Source organism: Centruroides vittatus, unplaced genomic scaffold (assembly GCF_030686945.1).
Source record: "Centruroides vittatus isolate TY-2023 unplaced genomic scaffold, ASM3068694v2 contig_801, whole genome shotgun sequence".
Taxonomy (NCBI): domain Eukaryota; kingdom Metazoa; phylum Arthropoda; class Arachnida; order Scorpiones; family Buthidae; genus Centruroides; species Centruroides vittatus.
This window is the reverse complement of record NW_027122519.1, coordinates 262304-284582: the sequence shown is the minus strand read 5'-3', so window position 1 is coordinate 284582 and position 22279 is coordinate 262304. Positions and strand designations below refer to the sequence as shown.

Genomic DNA, 22279 nt, shown 5'->3' with positions numbered 1-22279 from the left:
AAAGCTATAAGGAATTATTTTTCAGGGGCGTTAGTTTTTCAGCCCAACACTGACTGCAAAAAAAAGTCACTACTATGTGGGGCCATGTTCAATAGAAAGATGTAATGAAGATGTAGAAAATACACTTAGTTCTTGGTTGGAGACTAAAAACAGCAATAAATGGTCGGAAGGATTACGTTTTGTACAACTGATGAAAAATCGAACGCACCATACGGCATAAACTGCAGTTCCAATGAGATCATGTTTGGAGCAAAGTTAAAAGTTGGACTAAAGAATTTTATACCTGACAAATCACTGACCAACATTAATACAGAGGAAGATTTAGAATTTTTTTTTAAAACTAACAAAAATGAATTTCTTATATAACAAAAGTGACATTCCAGAAGTTTCCTTTAAGTTAATTTTTTGATTGAAGTATAAATTTGTTAATACAGTAGCCCTCTTATATCGCGCTTGTCGGGAGACAGAAAAAGCACGAAATACCGAGTACTAAAGATTTGGGCTTTTAGTAAACACATTATGTATGCTATGGAATCCTCTATTCTTTCATCAGCAAGTGTTTCTGATATAAAATAAGCTTAGTTTTGCAATACTGAATTTTATTCGTGGTTATATAGTATTAAATGACGTTTACGTAAACATACCACGAACGCTCATTTAGCGTTATTGTTTCTTTAATTAACAATGACATCTAAACACAAATACTGTGATATAAATACAAAATGTCAGTTGCGATTTCATTACACAGTACTATATTTTATAATAAATCGCTTATTAAAAATTCGTGTAATTTATGTTTCTCGATAAAAATTATAAATACAGTAATTGAAAATTTAAATAAGTAAATATTGAACATATAGTAGAACATCAATACTTATAAAATTATAGAATAAAAATTCTCTAAAAAGCAAAATAAAATTACTACTATGTAAAAATTTTTAGAACTTTCTGTTCAGAAATAAAGAAATCTTTTTTTTCACACGTAACTTTCACACCTTTATGCGAATTGACGGTATTGCGTCAATTCATATAAAGATGTGAAATTTCGAATTCACAGAAACTTGCAAATGAGGAGACAGTAGGTCTACTTAAAACCAATAAATAAAGAACTTTTAATATCAAAAGAAACATAAATAATAATTGATCTGTCCACCTGTTTTGCTTACATCTTGACGAATTTATTGTTTCCCCTGAATTGATGTTTCGAGGACAATGGTAGGGATAAAATACGGGCGAATCCTGACCAAAATTTTTGAGCATGCTGAAAGTTATAATAAGAATAACTATCTCTAGCACTAAACAATAGACAGAAACGTTATTTGGTGTGAATAAAAAAAGTATGGACTATTATAAATCCCATTATATCTACACATATTATAATGAAATATAAATATATTATAATGAAAAAGTATTAAAAATTTATTATAATACAGGTATACTTCACCTCACGTCGGTAATTGGTTCCAGGAGAGGCGACGTAAGTCGAATTTACTTGTGTAGTTACGACGCAAGTCGAACTACGGTGGAAAATGCCAATAATGAGCACTTAAAGACCGCTAAATAAGACAACACAAAAACACAGATGTTTTCATGTTTCGTTCTCTAGGATTTATGATGATTATATTAACATTTACTGTAAATGTACATATTTTAATATGACTTTATGTGCTTTTAATGCTTTTCTAGTGATATTACGACTTCAATATTTGTGGCGGACGGATGTAAAGTCGAATAAAATGACTTAAACTTGATTTTTATTTTCCATATACTTTTTTGACAAACGCCGTATAATCGAGAACGACGTAACTCGAGGTATACCTGTAATTCGATTTTTGTGGGCCCTCGACACTGGGGACTCAGGGAAGTTTAAGCTCTATTAGTTCCAATGTAGATCCGCCCTGTACACAATACACGTATGCTGACTGGATACTGCAAGCATTCGATACAATCTGGCCGTGTTAAATGCTTCGAATGACGTCGTGCGCGCACTTGTCTGCCGTGGCAAACCTCTACACGAGCAAGCGATCGAGTTCCCGCAAGCATCATACTGACTTAAAACGGCTAGCCGATAGCTGTCAATGTAAATAAAAGCAAACACAAATGACAAGAGTTTACACGTTAGAATAAATTATTATTGTCATATTTATTTTCACATAAAAAGTATGTTGACAGTCAAAACTTTATCTTTAGCATGCTAAGCAAGCTCAGAGAATTCGTTCCTGATAAAATACCATATTTCGTTGCAAAAAGAATTCAATGGCAATTTATAATTAAAATTTGACTCGATACTTTTAAAATTTGTAGAACCAACAAGCGCGATATAATGAAGGACTACTTGTAATGCTTTTCGTTAACATTAGTTTAGTTAATACGGTTTTTTTAAACTGTTTCTGCCCTGTGGGCAGTAAGATGGCCTCTATTAGCAAGCCCATTATGGGTTCGGCCAGGCCCACAATAGGCGGCCGGGTGGTGAGGGACGGGCCCGACATATCCAGACAGACCACTCCCCGAAAAATTCTTGGGGATTTTAAAAAATCACATTTTCCAAAGGGAATGTAGCTGTATTTATAATATCTGGTCAGTTTAATAAATCAATTAATATTTATCAGACTGAGTAGTCATTTTAGTCATTATTCATAATGGCTGGGCATTATAAATAATGTCCTATTAATCACATGGTTTATAACATATACAGGGTGGGCCAACGAAAACGAAACGAAAGAGTGTTCGTGTTCGTTCAAGCAAATCGCTCGGACAGGTCGATTTTATTCTCGAGGGGACATCTTTTGCAATAAAGTTTTTGCGATTCTGAATACAACAGACAACAAAAAATTTTAAAAACTCATCTATTTTGTATTAACGAAACAAACATTTATTTCGAAAAAAAATGTTTGTTTAGTTAATATTCAGAATCGCAAAAACTTTATTGCAAAAGATGTCCCCTCGAGAATAAAATCGACCTGTCCGAGCGATTTGCTTGGACGAACACGAACACTCTGCCGTTTCGTTTTCATTGGCCCACCCTGTATATGCCTTGCTGGGAAAGGGCGTCTCCAGGGGGCAGGAGGGGCAGAAATTCTCCCCTAGAAATTCGAAAAAGTTATTTAAATGCAAGTTTTAATTAAAATAATCTTCTTAGGTTTCTTATCTTAATTAAAACATTTTTTTAACTTATATTTCTTTTCCGGTACATAGTAAATGAATAAAACTTTATGAATCGTTTTTATTTTACCTACATACAATTTATATCCTCTATCAAATTACATCATCTTGCCCCCCCTGGCCCATTGGCTGGCGTCGTCCTTGTAGGGTATGCTATTGCTGGGTATGGCCGCGTTTCTTTATGAAGCGAGAGAGTAGCGAAATGACGTCACGAGCAATATTGGCCAATTAGAAACCAGTTTGTGTGTTCGCTGTAAAGCGCTTCTCGAGCGCTGCATAAAGAAACGCGGGGTATGCTATGGCTGGCTAAGTGCCTCATGTGGGAGTTTACAGAACCAGGGCGCCGTATGCGTCTCCAGTCGGCACCGAAACGACCGATCAGACCGGAATCCCGCTCCGGGCCGATTTTTTCTTCCAGTTTAATCTAAAAATTATTTAATTAAATTATTAAATTTAATACAAGATGGCTCCTAACGCCTCCCTGGATGCATTCTTTAATAGCGGTCGCTCTGCGTCTCCGCTACTACGGGAGTGCGCTGCTGTTTGTAGGCATTTAGGAACGACGGTGAAAGAAAGATGGCGGCGCCCGCACTATTGATAGTATCGTGATGGAGGAATATATAATCCTAAAATATGAGCTTTTAAAGACAAGAGAAGGGTCCCAATTGTAAAATTTAGCCATAAAATGGATTATTTGTTAAAAGAGCATTCAAAATAGCCACGAAAAAAATTAGAATGCCGGCTATCATTCGAAAAAAATTCGAAAAGACACTTACATCACCGCGTACACTAACTTGCGTATTCACAACTTCTAAATTTTCATTTATAAAACCACGTAATAGACCCCGAAACGAAACTATCTGAACCATGGAGGACGCCATGTTGCTTTCCACCGTAAACTACTGCTACAAACGGCCGTTTTTGCCGTTCGACGGCGCGCACTTCCACCGGCATTTAGGAACGCGTTCCGCAGGAATTTTTAAACGGATGTCGCTCGCGCGGAGTTGCGCGGAGTTACGCGGAGGAATAAAAGAACGCACCCTATTATAGCCGTTATTTAGCCGTATGTCATACGGCAGTAGTTGTAGCATTATTGTAGTGTATCGGGTTTCGTAAAAATGTTTATGTTTATTCTTGACTATCTTCACGTATTATTATTATTATTATTATTATTAGTAGTTCTTCCTCTTTGTGTACATGATATGATCATTCATTGGAACCATGTGAGTATAAAAAACGGGACAGAATTGGTGTCTAGAGAGTAAGTGAGCAAGCTGAGAAAGAATTTTTAGTTTGTTTTAGTGGTTTTTAATAAGTTTAAAGAAGCACAATAGCCAGAAGTTCTTTGTGGCATTGTCATGCTTTACCAAAAAATTAAAAAGTAGTGGTGAAGTTTTCCCAATCACCAAAATAGTAGTATGAGATCCTTGAAAATAATCCTAAACACGTGGATGTTTCAAATTGAAAGAAATCTATCATACTGAGGAGGAGAGGTTAAACTTCCGAAATGCATGTATAGAAACGGAAATAAAGATAGTAAATAAAGGACATACTTTCTTGTTATGGTGCCATCTTGTATTAAATTTAATAATAATTTAATTAAATAGTTTTTAGATTAAACATAACATTCCATATTAATAACATGATTTTTAAAATCATAATAGATGAATCTTTTTCAATTTATTTTATTATGAAAATTTTTTTAATATATCAATGAGCCAATTTATAAGTTGAGAAGAGAAATGTGAGTATAAAATAATTACTATATAATGTATTCAATAATACATTAATATAGTAATTATTTTATGCTTACTATATAAGGACCATTAAAAATGAATGAATTTCACATATTGTTTCATCTATTATCTTTCAAATCATTGTCTAATAGCATTTTTATGCTTATATTTTAATAAAAACAAACTTAATTTTTAGAAATTTTGTATTTTGATTATCTATAATAACTTCTGGTTTTGAATAATAATTATTGCTAGGTGTTTCTTATCTTAATTAGGTTAATGGTAAATAATTACATAAATTATGAATTGGCTGTATACAGAAATAGTACTGATAAGTAGTTAGTTTCATAAAATGTGATAAATCTGATAAAACTTGTCATTTTTAGACATTGTGCATCAAATGTAAACTGTTCCCTATAAAAATGCATAGGAAACTTTTTTATATATTTCACATAATGTGAAAATTGTATTGTCATTATTTTGTTAATATATTGTATCTTACTTGAATGCATACAATTCAAATGAAATACTAAATTTAATCATAAAACAGAATTTAGAAGAGATTCATTGCAATTTTAAACAGAGATCTGTATTTGGATCTTCAGGAGAATTTACTTAAAACAAAAACTACAAACAGCAAAAGTTTTAAGGATAGTCTTTCAAGAATAGAAAACTGATTTATGAAATTGATCTCTCTAGAATTTAACAGTTAGTGTCACATACTGACAATACACAAATTCAAAATAAAACATTTAATGAATACCTGTTACACTCAAGCTTTATATGAACATTTAAACAAAAAGTTTTTTTAATATAAAAGATAGTTTGTTTCTTTCTCACATTCTTGAGTGTAACATGAAGGTACTCATTAAATATTTTATTTTGAATTTGTGTATCATTGGTTATGGGAGAAACACTTAAATGTTCATAATTCTGATGAGTTTTAGCACCAGTATACTTATTTAGACATGGTAACATATTTGAATCTTGGAACTAATGAGATTCTTTATTCTTATGTAATTTGATATTAATAAATATAATCTAATTCATAGTATAGGAAACCTTGCTGATATCAGATTCATAGTACAGATTTCTTTCACTAATACAAATATTTTGTGTAAAAGAAATAATAATTATAATGTATTTAAATCTAACTGTGATGTTTTTATCGCAATATTTATGATTTTATTAAACTAATAGTAATTTCATACAAGCACAGATGTTTAGCTTGGGCCAGAACTTACCTAAAGTGGACAAATGTTGATTGGAAGAAAATACTATAGTTAGTTGAATCATCATTTCTTGTAAACCATGGGAATGCAGCAAAAATGTCATTTATACTAAAGATGAAGCTTTAGTACAAATGATCCAGCATATTATTCAAGATGGCCAGAAGCCACAGTCCCTAATGGTTTGGGGATGCATGAGTGCAGATGGAATGGTGCTGTAATCTCAAGCCTATATTCTGATCCTTCAGCAATATCTACGCAAATAAAAATGTAAACTTTTCTGAAGACGAGCCTGTATTTTTAAACACAACAATGTCTGTCTGCACAATGCTAAGAAAACCAAAGTTTGGATGTAGTTTAATTATATACATATATTCCCCCAGCTAGCATCTAGCCCAGACCTGTTTCCAATAGAAAAAGTATGAAGATTTCTGAAAAGAAAGATGACTCAGTGTTGTCCTTGCACATTAGAATAATTACATATATATTTAAGTGAAGAATGGGAAAAAATTTCCATGCAGTTGTTGAAGAAGTTTGTATCTTTCATGCCTTAACACCTTGCAACTTTTATAAAAAGAAACATGTTGCAAAGTCCCTTAGATTATAAATTACATATTGTGGACTGAAGACCATATGTTCTGTTGCCTGACCGGCTCGTAACCAACCCCTTGGGTGGTTCACGGTGTAAAGGAGGGACAAGCCCTCATAGCGTAAAAGCTTCCTGTTGTAAAAGTTAATGGGAGGAGGGGAGATATGTGGTCCAAAGATCACGTGTTCTATTGCGTGATCCTTGGGTGGGCCGCAGCATAAAGAAAGGATGGGCTGCGTTTTCGGAAGAAAAACAGAGAGAGGGAAGGAGATCGCACATGCTCAATGGAAGAAGAGGGACTTTTTAGGGAAGAAAGAATGGAGAGAGAACGTGTAGACGATAGAGTCGCGAAATTGTTTTTTTGTGTGTGTTGTTTCTTTTGTTTTAGTGTCTGTTATAGCAAAGGGACAGAGTAGTGATTGGAAGGACTAAAATAAACTTTAAGTTCCTTGCATTGGAGTCATAGAGCATGTGATTTATTTCTTTAAAGTTTCTTTTTGTTTTGTTCCTGCATGGGGAATACTCTAAAGATCGAGTACTTCCCCACAATATTTTAATAGCAACATATTTTCCCAAAATCTTTCTGATATGTATTTATGATCACTTATCTTTATAATAAATTACTTTTTGTTACAAAAGTAAACATCTGTGCATTGTACTATGAATTATTTTAAGTTTTTATTGGTGAATGAAATTCATTGCAAGTGGGGTTGTATTAATATTGATAAAATATTCAATTTTATTATATATTTTCCATTTATCTGCTTGTGTTTTAAATTTTATCTATATTACTTTTTAAAGATAAAGCCATTTTTAAAATTTCTTAAACCAGAACTACTTATAAATAATTTGTTTTAATTATTGAAACTTTTTATGTAGGATTTGTTTCAACAGATATTACTTGAATTACTCTGTGATCTGAGAGATATTTCTCTTTATCCACGATCAAACTCACAAGTAAGTGTTTGTCTATAACATTTTTAGTTATATATTTTAATTTACTATCAAGTATGAAATTTTAAAATATAAATATTGTTTCTTTGAAGAGGGTACTAGAAAAGGAATAGAAAGGCAATCTCAAGACAGAGAAACAAATTTTTAAAAAAATAGTTAATATTCAAAGCTTTATATAATAATTTATATATTCATTTCAAATTGAAATTAGCACACTAAGAAGGAGTTGTCATATCACTGTGGAACTTGGCATGCAGATTCAAGCAGATATGGAAATGATTAGAGTTATAGTGTGATGACTCATTTCATAATGCCAGCAGAGGGCATTAAAGTATTCCCTTGGCTTATAAAAAAGTGTGCAAAGGTATCCTGTCCGTAGTTTACTTGTTGTAAAGGGACACTGTATCACTAGAGATGCCATTACATCACAATCAAAGACCATATGAACAACTAACTGAGTTTGAGAGGGAAAGGATCATCAGGTTGAGAGAAACCGGATGGTCATCTTGCTGAATAGCTTGCCACCTGAGCTGTTCTGACAACATTGTGAAGAGGAGTTGCGAACAGTGGATGAGAAAGTTCACACACACACTTACACTCAAACTCAGTGCACCCTTAGCAGACCACTAGCCAAAAGGACTTCCTGGTTCTCCGACAAGAACACACAGCCAACCACATTGTTGTCCACCATTTGGACACAGGTGGTACCATTACAGGTCCTTCTATCTATCAAGGCACTGGTTGAGGAACAGTTGTTATCATGGCAGCCATCCACTGTTTTCTGTTTGGAGTGATGACGCTCCTGATGGGATTGGATCACAATGGAATGGAGCTGGGTCGTCTACAATGACAAATCTGGATTGAGTTTGGGCACTGACGATGGCTGTGTTAATGTCTGGAGGCCTTATGGTAAATATCTCAATTTTGCCTATGCAATGGAGCAGTCTGGGTGTGGATGGTCTACGGCAGGGGTCTGCAGTTTGTCAAGTGAGAAGAGCCAAATTGTCATGGAAACAAGATACCAAAAGTACCAGAGAGCTGCATCGAGGCTTAACTGCTTAGCCGATCGCTGACTGTGTTGAAGGACACCCCCTAGTGCATGTTACAGGCATTCCGTGACAATAATAAATTCCTATTACGAATATACTGAATTATTTATATTGTTATTGGCTATTGGCCAAATGAATAATAACAATTTATACTGTTAATGTAAATAATAATTTATATTGTTAATTTAATTGTGCGAAATATGACAGGACAGGGGCGCCTCTAGTGGCCGTTTTCGGCATAACATTACACGGACTGACGGACATGCATTCCATAGGTTTTATATATATATATATGCTTTAAATGCTACCGCTCGCATGCGATTCATATTGATCAACACGAGTGGTCATGTGTGGACGAGCTAAAGAATGGTAGAGAGTATGCCGGCGAAGTTCATTTGGCGGCTCTTATCTCATAAGTTATAAGGCTGCTTGAGATGAGGTGAGATTGCAGTTTATGTCCGAAGAGCCGCAAACGTCTATGCAAAGAGCCACATGCGGCTCGCAAGCCACACTTTCCGATCCCTGGTCTAGAGTGCCATCACATGCAACAGCCAGTCATCTATAGTAGTGATCCAAGGGACCATGACAGCCCATCAGAATGTTAGCAACATCCTGAAGCCACATGTGTTGCCTCTCATGACTTCCAAGAGACATTTTCCAACAGGACAATGCATGACCACACTCAAGGGTGTTACAAAGACTGCCTCCACCACATTGCCACACCTCCCTTGTCTGTCCAGTCCCCTGATTTGTCACTGATTGAACATGTCTGGACTCACCTGGGATGCCAAGTTGGACAGCCTAGGAGTTTGACTGAACTATAGGAATGCTTGCGGCAACAGCAGACTGAAATGCCATAGGACACTGTACTGCACCTGTATACTTCATATCACATTGTAGATTCATGCTAGAGGTGGCCCAACAGGGTACTTGAACCTCCTTTCATTTATAGTTTTCCCTACAATAAAGGATCCTTTTGCTTTCATTTTGTAATCACTTATATGAATGTTACACTCACACATAGACAGTTTTGTTTTTGATTCTGACAACTTCTTTTTGGTGTGCTAATTTTTATGGAAATGAGTATACACTACAAATTATTTATTTTCTAAATATGTATTTTGTAATAAAATAATTTTTTTCATATCAGTGATAAGTTTAATATAAAAACCAAATGTTTTAATTAGTTTTAGTGATTACACATACATAATGATTTTATATATATAACATCAGTATACTTCTACCATCAGATAGAAGTAGCTGATGAGCATATGATCAGGAGTCATCCTCACACTAGAAAATTTTTCAATTAAGTGATATTGCAGATTTTTAGATGCATAATCTTAACTGAATAATGCATATGCATGTTAAAGAATGATTAAACTAACATTTCCTGAGCATTGCCAAAAAGTATGTGGAAATACAAATACAGTTATATAATTTATGTTTTCTGTAATATAGTTTAGATGGATACATTAATGATTTAAAATTAGACAAAATAACAATTATCTTTTTATTAATCTTTTGATTTGAATTATTATAAATAATTCAACAGGTACATTTCACATGTTCTTCATTTACACAATTGTTTTAGAATATTAAACAGCATTAGATTAAATTTGAAAGCAACTTGAATTTTTTATGCAAGTTTGATATTTACCAGTAACAAACCACAAGAGTTTTGCATATTTTCAACAGTTTTATTATTAAGTAATTTAGATAAAGATTTTGTGTGCATGCATGCATTATAAATAAATATCAGAATAATATGATAGATTTTATTACAAAATATATAGTTTGACTCATATTCTAATATCATTAAACATTGATGGAAAGAAATGAGCTAATCTGTGTGAAATTGATTTTAATGTCATTGAGATGAATAAGAAAGTTACAAATTAGATCAATTCTTCTTTGTTCTAATACTATAAAACTTCTAGTCTTTTAGAATTTCAGTAAAATATTCTTATATTTTATCATTTTTCATGGAAAACAAAATTATTTTTAATGTATATGTAATGTTGAAAGTAATAGTATTTTTATTCTCTTACACAGTGGGTGATTGCTTAATGAACAAATCAGATAACAAGCACTTTTGCAAAAGATTTTTATGTTCAGACAATGAACAACTCACAGAACAAACACAAGAAGAAGCGACCTAAAAGAATAAACACCAATTGGTCTTCCCTTGTCGTCAGGCAACAATTTGAAACTTTTTGGAGCGCAGATGTTGATATCAAAGCTCAAGCCAGTATATACTGATCGGATAGTATTTATTCGAACTTTGAAACTCTCCCTTGTAATTACAGCCTTTTATTTTTCTGACAGAAACAATTCTTTTATAGTATTTGTGAGACTGTCAGGCAGGCACTCATTAAGTTATGTGTCGGTTTTTATTTTCAAACAGTGAGTATATAATAGCAAAGGTAGAGAGTGGGCAGAAGATGTCTGATGTTGCTGGGCAGTATGGATTGAACAGGTCTACAATAGGCTGCAGTTCAATCTTATCTAAGAAAGATACTGTATAATCAAAAAGACTCAAGCAGCTTAAGGAGTAACAAAAATCACATCTGAGAAATAAAGAACATTGAAGAGCTCATAATGGAACCTGAAACAGATCTGACGATAGAAGATCTTTTGAAGAAGTGGGAGAATGTCAGAACTACGGTCTTAGAATGGCATCTGAACCAGATTGAGGTTAATAGGCTTGAGGATCTCTACAATTTCCATGCTATTAATTACTTCTGAAAAATCCTGAAGAAGAGAGAGAAGCAATCAACATTAGACAGATTCATTAACCCCCACAAATGGAAAAAACATGACTAATAAAAATGCAAGACTATATATATGTATTTTTATTATTACATATAAATAAACATAGTAAGAAAGTTTATATTTTTTATTTATTGGGAGTCTCCAGGATGAATTAATCAAATTCCCATAAAAACCTATGGGTAAATCGATAATTGGTTAACAAACAGTTTGGATAGCGAACAAAGTCTTGGAACGGATTATGTTCATTAACCGATCACTCACTGTAATATAGAAAGATAAATTTAGAATCTATGGATATAATATAACTGCATTCTTTTATTTTCAGCTTAGAAATCGTAGAACCAGGAGAGTACCAAGACAGAGGAATAATGCACGACAGCAATCTAGTATAAATATTACGCTCCAGTTACCTTCACAGTCTGGAACAAATTCCATATCCAGGAGTACTGATGCCATTAATCAGTGTGGTCCACTTGCTGTTGGTGATGATGTGGAAATCTGTGCTATATGTCGCGAACAATTCAAGGAAAGGGACAATATCAGGTTTGTTTGCTTATTTTAAAGTAATAAGTTATTATTTCATTAAGTTCAGACTCAATAAACTTTGGACAAAAAATAATAAATAAAGGATATAAATTTTTTGAATAATAAATTAAAAATTTGTCTTATGCTGTTTCACATGCTAAATTCATTTACTTACTCTAACATGGATGATAAGATCTGTTATCTTATCAATGTGTCTCCTGTCACATAGACAATGATGCAATTTTGCTTTTAATTAATTCAAATAGAGTTCATACATATTTGATATATATAAACACATTTTTTTGAAATTCTTGAAATTTTAATGTTTAAAACATCAATTTTACAAAAGCAGTTTTTCTTTTTTCTTTCCTGGCTGTTATAACAGACTGTAAGTATGGCGATTGGCCAAAAAGTGACCCTCTAAGATTTTTGCAAGTTTAGACTTAGGACCACTTGAAATGTCAAGAAATGCAAAAAGAACTTTGGGGTATTTTCTGTGTGTGGTGGGTGGGTGGCACAATTTTGTTCACCCTCTTTGAAGCTTAATAACTCCTGCATTTTTTGTCAAAAATTTCTGAGATTTTTCAGAAAGGTTTGTTTATTAGAGGGACTACATTTATGCTATTAAACTATGGCACTACCATGTGTCGATAAAAATAAATAAAGAAAAAAAGAAATGAATATTATAATTATCAGTATTTTGTATTACTTGATTTGACACACTGTGTTGAACCACTCCTACCAGAATATGACCATTAGCAGTGCCGTAACTAGGCAGGTGCACCTGCACAGGGCCCACTTGAAAGGGGGGCCCAAAGTGCATGTATTTGTTTTATTATTTTTCCAAACCTAAATTAAGGGGCCTAAATGCAAATTCTTGCACAGGAATGGCTAGTTACAACACTGACCATTAGTATTTTTTTTATTTAAACTCCGGACTGTACAAATATTATGACTGTTAGAAATGTTGATATATTGTAATTGAACTTTTTTTTTCAATATAGGCAGTTACCTTGTGAACATATTTTTCATCCCGATTGCCTTCGTCCATGGTTACAAAGACGGAGAACTTGTCCTACATGCCGCCAATATTTGAATTGATGTAGATTGTGAGAATGAAGATAATATTACATACATAATTATTTTAAAACTAGCAAGAATAAGTTACATATCATTGTAAATCATTTCTGTAATTTAATAGAATATGTTTAGTTTGTATGTGTTTAATCTATATATGTAATTAATAATAATCATATATATCATATAATTTAAATCTAGGATAATATTTTTCAAATTTTATTTTATGTAAATATTTTTATATATATAAAAATTAATGAGAGAATATCTAGAACTGTTTAGTTTTTCTTCTAAAGGAAAGTTTCTCTTTGTTGAAATATTTAATAGTTTTTAATATTGAACAATTTATTATATTTTAAACATTAACTCATTAATTTTTGTCATAAATTTATTAATGATGCAGTTTATTATTCAGAAATCTATGAAATTTGACACTTCTAAAATATTTCAAATTTTATGAGTAGATAATTTTTTAAAATAAACAAGGATTAAATTTATGTTGCACAGTGTGTGTGTGTGTGTGTGTGTGTGTGTGTGTGTATGATTGATTTTTAATTGATGTGTAATGTTTATAAAATTACATTTTTTAAAATTTGAATATTTCATTTAGCAACTTTCTAAATATCTGATTATTACAGCTTGAATAAATGTCGCATTTTACTGAAATTAAATAAACCAGAATGTTAATTTTTTGAATTCAGTTTTCATTAATATGTTCATGTTCAAATAAATATATATTAGTATATATATAGATGTTGTTCATATGTATATAAAATAGTTTTAAAATACTGTTAAAAATATATTAAACATTTGTGTGTATACCACAAATATAAATTTTTTACATTTATAATCATTTACAAAGCATTGAATATAGAATGATTACAAATGTATGAAATGATATATCATTGTGATTTATAGTTTGTAATAGCATATAACGTAAAAGTTTGTATAATGTACATTATTGTTAGTAATATGTATTTATTCATATTTTGAATAAGTGTAAATAACAATTAGTATCTATATAGTTCAATGTATTTTAAGTTTAAAAAAAACAAATATAAAAATAATTAATAAAATGCATTCAAGAGTATTTTTATATAAAATCTGTGTTTGAAATAAAATTTTAATTTTAAATTCAATTATACTATTTAATAATTTTAATACTTATAAATTTTTACTTATGTTTAAAATATTGTTAATAATATAATATGCTCTCTACAATGTTAATAAATTACTTCATAATTCAAAAATAGCTTTGTTAAATGTGAATTGAGAATTATTTTCAAACACATATCATTTACAAAGAAAAGTGGAGGATATTCTTGAATTCAATATGTTTTAGATAGTGTAATTCTCAGCACTCTTGTTTATTTTTCCATTAAAAAAGTGATAAGGCATAAACTTGTCATCAGCAAACAACTCCTTAGTCTTTAAGTTAAAATTTTGTGAAATATTCTCTTAAGAATGACCTTCCTTAGTTGATAAAAACTTCTATAAAATAAAATCATAATTCGCACCTTTTATCAACTGAAGTGGATTGTAAGACAGTTCAAAATACATTTTGTGAAATATAGGTTAAGTTATCTTGTTGTATTTTATTTTTCTTCATAAAAAAGGGATTAAAAACAATGTTAAAAATTACACTGTCTACAACACATTACATTTCATCCAAGATATAAATAAAACTTGAATTGTAAACTTAAATATTGCAAAAATACATCTTGGAGCTATTGTAGGTATACAGTTGAATTCTGAAGATGTCCTGTTAACTGGGTCAAAAATGTTAGTTAGTATTCTTTAAACTTCACATTGTTAAAGATTCATTAATTAATTCATCTTGGAAATAAAATATTTTTTGAAAGATATTTTATCCCAGTTAAATGATGTAGTGCCATAATAATTTTACAATGACATTACGAGAACTTATAAATTGAAATGCATCTTTATACAAGACAAAATGTCCTTGTTTATGTTATGTAAAGACTCAATTTCATTGTATTGATGAAATTCAAAGATACAATGCATTTATTATCTTATACAAAGAGTTATTTGGAACAAGTTTTTGTATAATGTAGCTAAGACAATGTATAATTATTTCTTTCTTATTTAACATTAGTAGGACTAGTCTGAAGGCAATGCGAATGATATACCGACACGGGGTCCCACACTTGACTAGGCCAGGGGTCGGCAAACTACGGCCCGCAGGAACAATAGGAATTACTAACTTGGAAGTCCAGTATGATGAAATATTGTCTCAGAAGAAACAGTTTAATTCTTCACATTAGTTCAAATTTTCACCATTCTATAATAAGTTAAAAACAAATAAAAACATTTTTAATTAAGTACTAGTAGTAATGTCTAAATATTATGTATGTAAAAATATCACTTCCTAATAAAAAATAACTTTATTGTTTTTGCTTTATGAGTAGAAGTACCTATTAAAAATATGTATTTGAGTTTGCAACCTGGCCTGCCAAACCTGATTTTTTTACAATCTTGCCCTTTCCTAAAAAAGTTTGCCTGGACTAGGCCGTAACAGTAAAGAAAAACAAGACTTTTCACAAGACCAGATAGGAGAATTTTTGCAGCAGGCCCCACTTTTCTATGAGCCTGTTCTGAACATTAGTATCATATAACAGTCAAAATTATTTATATCTCACTAATAGGAATTTTATTACAGCATTGTGTTCTGCAAAACCATAAGCCATAACACTGGCTAACCACTGACAAACAGTAAATAAAGAGGAATAAAAAGATACTAAGTTGTTCTGATATGGCATCAGTCCATTCTGCTTAATATATTTCTGTAAGTTGTGTTTTTGTTATATTTGAAAGACTTCATTTTTCTCTGTCCTATGAGCAGAGAAAAATGAATGCTTTTTAATGATATCATCATATGGATTTGTCCACACACTCAATGGCTGATGACGAAGCAGTGAACGATAGGCATAACTTATCTGGTTGGGGCTTGCTGATTACCATCCATGAAAAATTCCCGGGATGCCTCACCTAGATTTGATCTTAAGTCTCTCAAAGTGGTGCTTTAACTGTCTTGGCCACCCAATCATTGAATTAAAAAATTCAAAAAGGCTTTCAAATTACTCCAAAAATACACCCACAGCAGTAACATAAATCACATATACAACACCTTATTTTGCCAAGGAAAACGTTTAATAATTATGAACGTTTTCGGCTTGTTCTACAAACCATCTTCAAGCATTGAATTACATTCTAACAGAATTTAGAATACAACGAATTTAAATATTAATAAAAGAACATCAACTAATCAGATATTCTGAACAGTGATTAGTCGATGTTCTTTTAGATTAGGAGTCACCAAACTTTTTTCACAGCGAGACGTAACTGTGAGAATGATGAGCAAAGAAAACTAACATATTTATTTACCAATATGCAAACATGATCGCTAAGCAAGTTCGTAATCGCTTTTCTTAGAAACTTCATTGCAGGTACAGTACTTACACAAAAAGCGTTCTGATATCCAAAGTGGCAAAAAGTCGCCGAATTTTTTAAATTTCACTGATTTTCATAAAAGTTATATTACTGTCAAATGCAAATATCAGATTGGACCAATTTTAGCATTTTTAGTTAGACTAACTATGTAGAAAAAATTAAAATAAGTTCATCAACAATCTATGATATTTCCATATAAATATGTTTTAGCTGATTTGTGGTACAGTGCAGCGGTAGGCCACATGAACTGACCTCGTGGGCCTTAGTTTGGTTGACCTCTGTTTTAGATGTTCAGAATACGTGATTAACTATATCCCGGTGTATTGAGTGATTAAACATCAACTTTCAAATTAAGTCTGAATAATTAAAATCTAGTTCTATATTTTATATGTTTCTATTATAAACATAAATAATAGTATAAAAGCGTTAACTTGTAAACAACACCGATGTTTTTCCGATAGTTTTATTCCGACCATCGAGTTTTTTTCTAGAATATAACACTACCATTGCAAGGGCACTATATCTTTTGTTGAAAATCAGCGGTTTCGCAACGTGTTTTGATTTACTTACCCCATGGCAGCCCATCTCATAAATTTTCGCAAAGTTTATTTCGCATGTTCGTCAAACAGTGGCAACTTCGTCAATTATATTTCGTTGTAATTACATGTAAAAATAATCTTTTTAATGGAAGACCATTGGAGAAAGGACACAAATAAATAAATACAAATATGATTATGCTGTTTTATAATGAAAATATAGTGTGCTGTAAAAGACCTGGAGAGAATCGGAATATTGTTATAGTACAGCCGCCATTTTTTTCCTTTTTTTTGGAAAGTCTTAAATTTCATTATAAACATATTATATATAAATTATTGTTATATAACTTTAGTTGAAATTTTAAAATAAAACGATTAGTTAGATAACAAATTTATGTTATATATAAATTTACAAATACCTATTTATTTATTTAGGATTATAAGCGTGTAATATGAATTTTAAAGCAATTCAATTCTTTTCTACTTTATTCTGTTTATATCGGAGTTAATACTGAAAAATAAACGGTCGTTGTCAAATTTTAATTCGAAGGGTTTTGTCGTAGAATGTTACGGTATAACCGGAAACGTAACTAAGGCGAGGTTTCTCAATCTCTGGTCCGCGAACTCTCTGGATTCGGAGGAGGTAAATGATGACTATGGAAGTATGATGACACTGTTCTATGACGTTCTTTTCACACCAAAAGGTTTTCAGAACGTGTTTTGTGTCTTGTTTTTGTTATCAGTTGGTCCAAGTTCGCTTATTCATCGCGCGTTTTAAAATTAATTAGAATGAAAATAATCGGTTCGGAAGAATTTCTGTTTATAGCAGGAGTGGGCAAGCAAGAGTTCAGTGGGAGCCGAAATGTAGGTTTTCATAATGCATGGGAGTCGCAATTCTGTACTGTCGTGGCGGATGGTATGGTAAGGCGCGCGATTTTATTATATAATATAAATATAATATAAAACAAATATTGAATTTTTTTAATAAACATATTTTTCATTTAAATAAGTTGCTTCTAAACAAATCTTAAATAATGTCACTTAAAATTTTTATTAATAATAGAAAATACAAACACTAATACAATAATAATTGTACAGCAAAAGAGTTTCTGATACAACGAAAAATGTATATACAGTTGTCCTTTGATAATCCGACAGGTATGGGACCAAAGGGGTGTCGGACTACCAAAAGTGTACGAATTACCGAAAGTGATTACATATTTGGCATTGTTTTGCTAGCAGTAGCCTACAATATTTCTACATTTTATAGGTAAAATGCTGCTTAGGTTAATATGGAAATGAAACATCCATTTCGGTTAACTGAAACATGTTTATTAAAAGAAATATGGAAGCCAATAAATGTACAGTACAGTACATACAGTATGTGTAGGCATAAATAATACAGTACGTACAGAACTGCTCATGAAAAACACAAGAAATGTGTCATCGTGTAAGAATTGGGTGTGGCGATTCATGTTGCAACATGCTTCTGTGCAAGCAGACACGTAACGGGGACGGTGACATTGACGGACTACTGAGCATGTCGGATTACAAAACGTCGGACTATCAAGGGACAACTGTACTGTAATTTTATCCATTAATCAGCCTTTAAAATATTTAAATTTTTCGTTTGATCAATTTTCTCAAATGAAAATCCAAAATCTGTTTGAGAGTGTCTCTTTAGTAAGCATTGTTAAAGACAGCCTTTCCTGTCCTATCGAATTTCTTAAATAATTTTTAACTTGTTTTAAAACAGAGAAAGATTCTGCACTGAAGCCGGGCCCCTCCGAATTACGGGCCCCAGACATTTGTCTAATTTGTCTATTGGATAATCCGGCCCTGAGTATATGAATATTCGACGAATATTTGTGTGTAAAACGAATTGTATTGTGTACAGCAAATAATGTTCTAAAAAATTTAAAATTAAAATTGTCTGTATTTCTTTCTTTTAGAAACGTTGAAAAAAAGTGAAAAAGTATAAACAATATGAGCATTGTTCCGGATGAGTAATACAGTAATAATCTGTTTTCTCCATTGTTAATCTTATTTGTCTTGTTGAAAGGGTTTCAAAAGGTGTTTTGTACTTAATGTTTGTTATCAGGTGGTTGAGGTTTGCTTATTCATCGCGTGCATTGAAGCAATTTGAAAGAAAATAATCGATTCGAAAGAGTTGAAGTGTGTTTATATCGTTATTTATTTAACATAAAAATATAAATTTGCGTTATCATCATTTCACATAGAACATTTTCATATCATTAAAATGAGATACGACATTTTATAAGATCGCAAAATAGGTTTATTAGAAGCTTTAACTTATCCTTTTCGTTTGTATCCGTCTAAGATATTTTTATTGATAGTTTTAAGTAATGCATTTTTCTGGTGATCATTACTAATATAAAAGCCTTCCTTTGTGTGTGTTTGTGTAAATAATATTTCATAACTCCTGTAATTTTTGTCTAATCCAGATGAAATTTTGGTTCCATTCGTTTTATGTTCCGACGGAAAGTATAGACTACTTATTTTACGGAAATATTAGCTGTAGAATAAACGTTTTATCGAATTTGTTATGGGTGATTGCACTATGTTGCAGTGTCGTCAGTAACCATATTTATTTCACTCTTGACCAAGAAATTTTCCTCGAATCGTAAATCGCCACGAAATTTTTGAACATGTGAACCAAGTAAGGGAGTAAGTAAACGCAAAATAAGGCCCCATAGTGAAGCCACCGTAACGTATTACGAACTTTAAATTATAGAAATGTACTGATGAGTTTTCTCGACATTACTAAAACTGCAAAACATGTTTACAATTTTAATATTAATGTCATAAGTATGGCCGGATGGCCGAGCGGTCAAGGTGGCAGCCTACCGCTCTGGGGGACCCGGGATCGAATCCGAACGGGTCGAATAATCCCCAAGAATTTTTCGGGGGGTGGTCCGATCGGATATGTCGAGCCCCGTCCCTCACCAACCGGTCGGCCCCATTGTGGGCCTGGCCGAACGCATAATGGGCCTTACTTAAAAGATGCCTCTTAGTGCTCCACATGGCGGAAAGAGTGTAAAAAAAAAACAAAAATTAATGTCATAAGTTAAGGACTTAATGCTGTGATTATTATTTTTTTACTACGAAAAATAAGATCCAATTTTTTTAATATATCTATATATTTATAATTATTAGTTCTGTCTTTTCCTAATAATGAAAATATAGAATTTTCATTCACCGCAATGTACAACAGCAAATTAATTAACTTACTTAGTTGACTTCTTTAAACGTATTTACATTGCAAAATTATCAATTTATTATAAATTATAATGAATAAATGATGCTATAAACATAGTTAAATTCTTCCGAACCGATTATTTTCATTCTAGTTAATTTTAAAACGCGCGATGAGTAAGCGAACTTGGACCAACTGATAAGAAAAGCAGGACACAAAACACGTTCTTTTAACACCATAAATGAGATTGACAAGTAATAAGACAGATAATTGCCTCTGTACTTTTAGTTGTCGTGGTAAATTTTAAATACTTCTGGGAATAAAGTTCGAGGATAATCCCTTTCATAAATACATTTTAAATATACCGTTAATAATTGTTATTAACGATAGGCGTTTCTACATTAATCACCAACTAACCGATTTTTAAAATGATTTATTCTTACGAGACATTCCTTTTGCATTCGGTAGAATTATTTACAGTTGGGAATTAAATCTTCACTTAAATCTTTAATTCAAGAAGTTTTTCCCCTAATGTCGTCTTCCCAACTACGTTTTGTATTAATCTGTTATTACTCATTAGAAGCGATGTTTAAAATACATGTTTAAAAAATACTTTTCTCACTTTTTTCAATATTTTGAATAGAAAAAAATATTGTAAATAAAAAACGGCTTCGTTGTGTTGAATATTTTAAATATTAATTCGAAATTTAAATAATTATTTTGTAATGCAAATTTGTATAAATTCGATAAGACAACATCCGAAATGATTTGCGGGTGATCACATCGATAATCTTTTACACTGATTACGCACGTACAGAACAGTGTAGAACAATACATAATAATTAGTTTTACAGCTAAATACTCGTTGAATATTCGTACATTAAATGATCTGCGATATTTGCTTTTATTCTTAATTTGAAGCTCTTAAATCTGTTTAAATTGAAAAAGAAAGAAAATCATTCCTACTTTTTCCATATATTTTAGTGTTGTTCCTATCTTTTAAAAATGACTGAAATTGCAAACCGTTAATTTAAAAATTGTATTATTAGAATCATGAATTAAAAACTTACTCTCATAAATATTATTTCTCATTACGAAAAATAAGAATTCTTTATTAACTTTTCTCTATAATCGTAATTACTTATATTTTATTTTCGTTTCATTTAGACTTTGTGTACGAATGTCGATTTATGTAAATTTGTTTAAACATCGTTGAAACTTAACCTAATTAAAAGATTACATATACATTCCTATGATTACGAATTTAAATGTCTTCGGCAAACTGTAACGCAGGTGTTATAAACGTCTGCGGAAGCCAAACATAATAAATTATCCGTTTGTTGCAATTGTTCAATTCAAAGTAGAAAAACTGAGTTGACATTTGCTTTTTTACAGTATTTAAGTATATTCACGAAATATTCCCCAAATGCTTTATTAAATAAAGCTTGATTGACTTTTTATTTACACATGCTTAACTACTTTTTGGAATATTTTTCACATCACACGACTACATATAGATGTCACCAAGATAATTATGATTACTTATATCTATTTCCGGTTGTATAAATTTGGAAATCGTCATTCTAACAGAGGATATTTTTATGCAAATTTCAGAGGATGTTTTTATGCAAATTTGTCGAGAATTACAATTTACAGATTAATTTCATAGTGACAAATTAAATTTATAACGAGAATATAAGATAAAATACTGAATTATTCATCTTTACAAAATAAAAGCGTATCCACAGCATAAGTCAAATTTGACCATTCAACTGTATGCATCTGTATACATCAGAAATGCATCTGTAGTGAAACAATAAGAGTTTATAAGCTGTAGGATAATCTACCGTTTAAAACAATTTTTCGGATTAAAGAGATTTTTATCAGTTCTTCATAACTAAAATGCTTAAAGATATTTTTTAATATAATAATAATAATATTAAAATAATAATGATTGAT

The 22279-nt window shown here is 31.5% G+C and overlaps 1 protein-coding gene across 1 annotated transcript in view; it reads left to right on the top strand.

The window, feature by feature from the left end:
- Positions 1-13384, top strand: part of LOC136982048 (E3 ubiquitin-protein ligase RNF128-like) — a 35582-nt gene extending 22198 nt beyond the window's left edge. Inside the window, exons 3-5 of the mRNA XM_067278476.1 lie at positions 7596-7673; positions 11820-12037; positions 13024-13384. Coding sequence (XP_067134577.1) covers positions 7596-7673; positions 11820-12037; positions 13024-13120 — 393 coding nt within the window. The 3' untranslated portion in view covers positions 13121-13384. The remainder of the gene's footprint in view (positions 1-7595; positions 7674-11819; positions 12038-13023) is intronic.
- The last annotated feature ends 8895 nt before the right edge of the window (positions 13385-22279 follow it).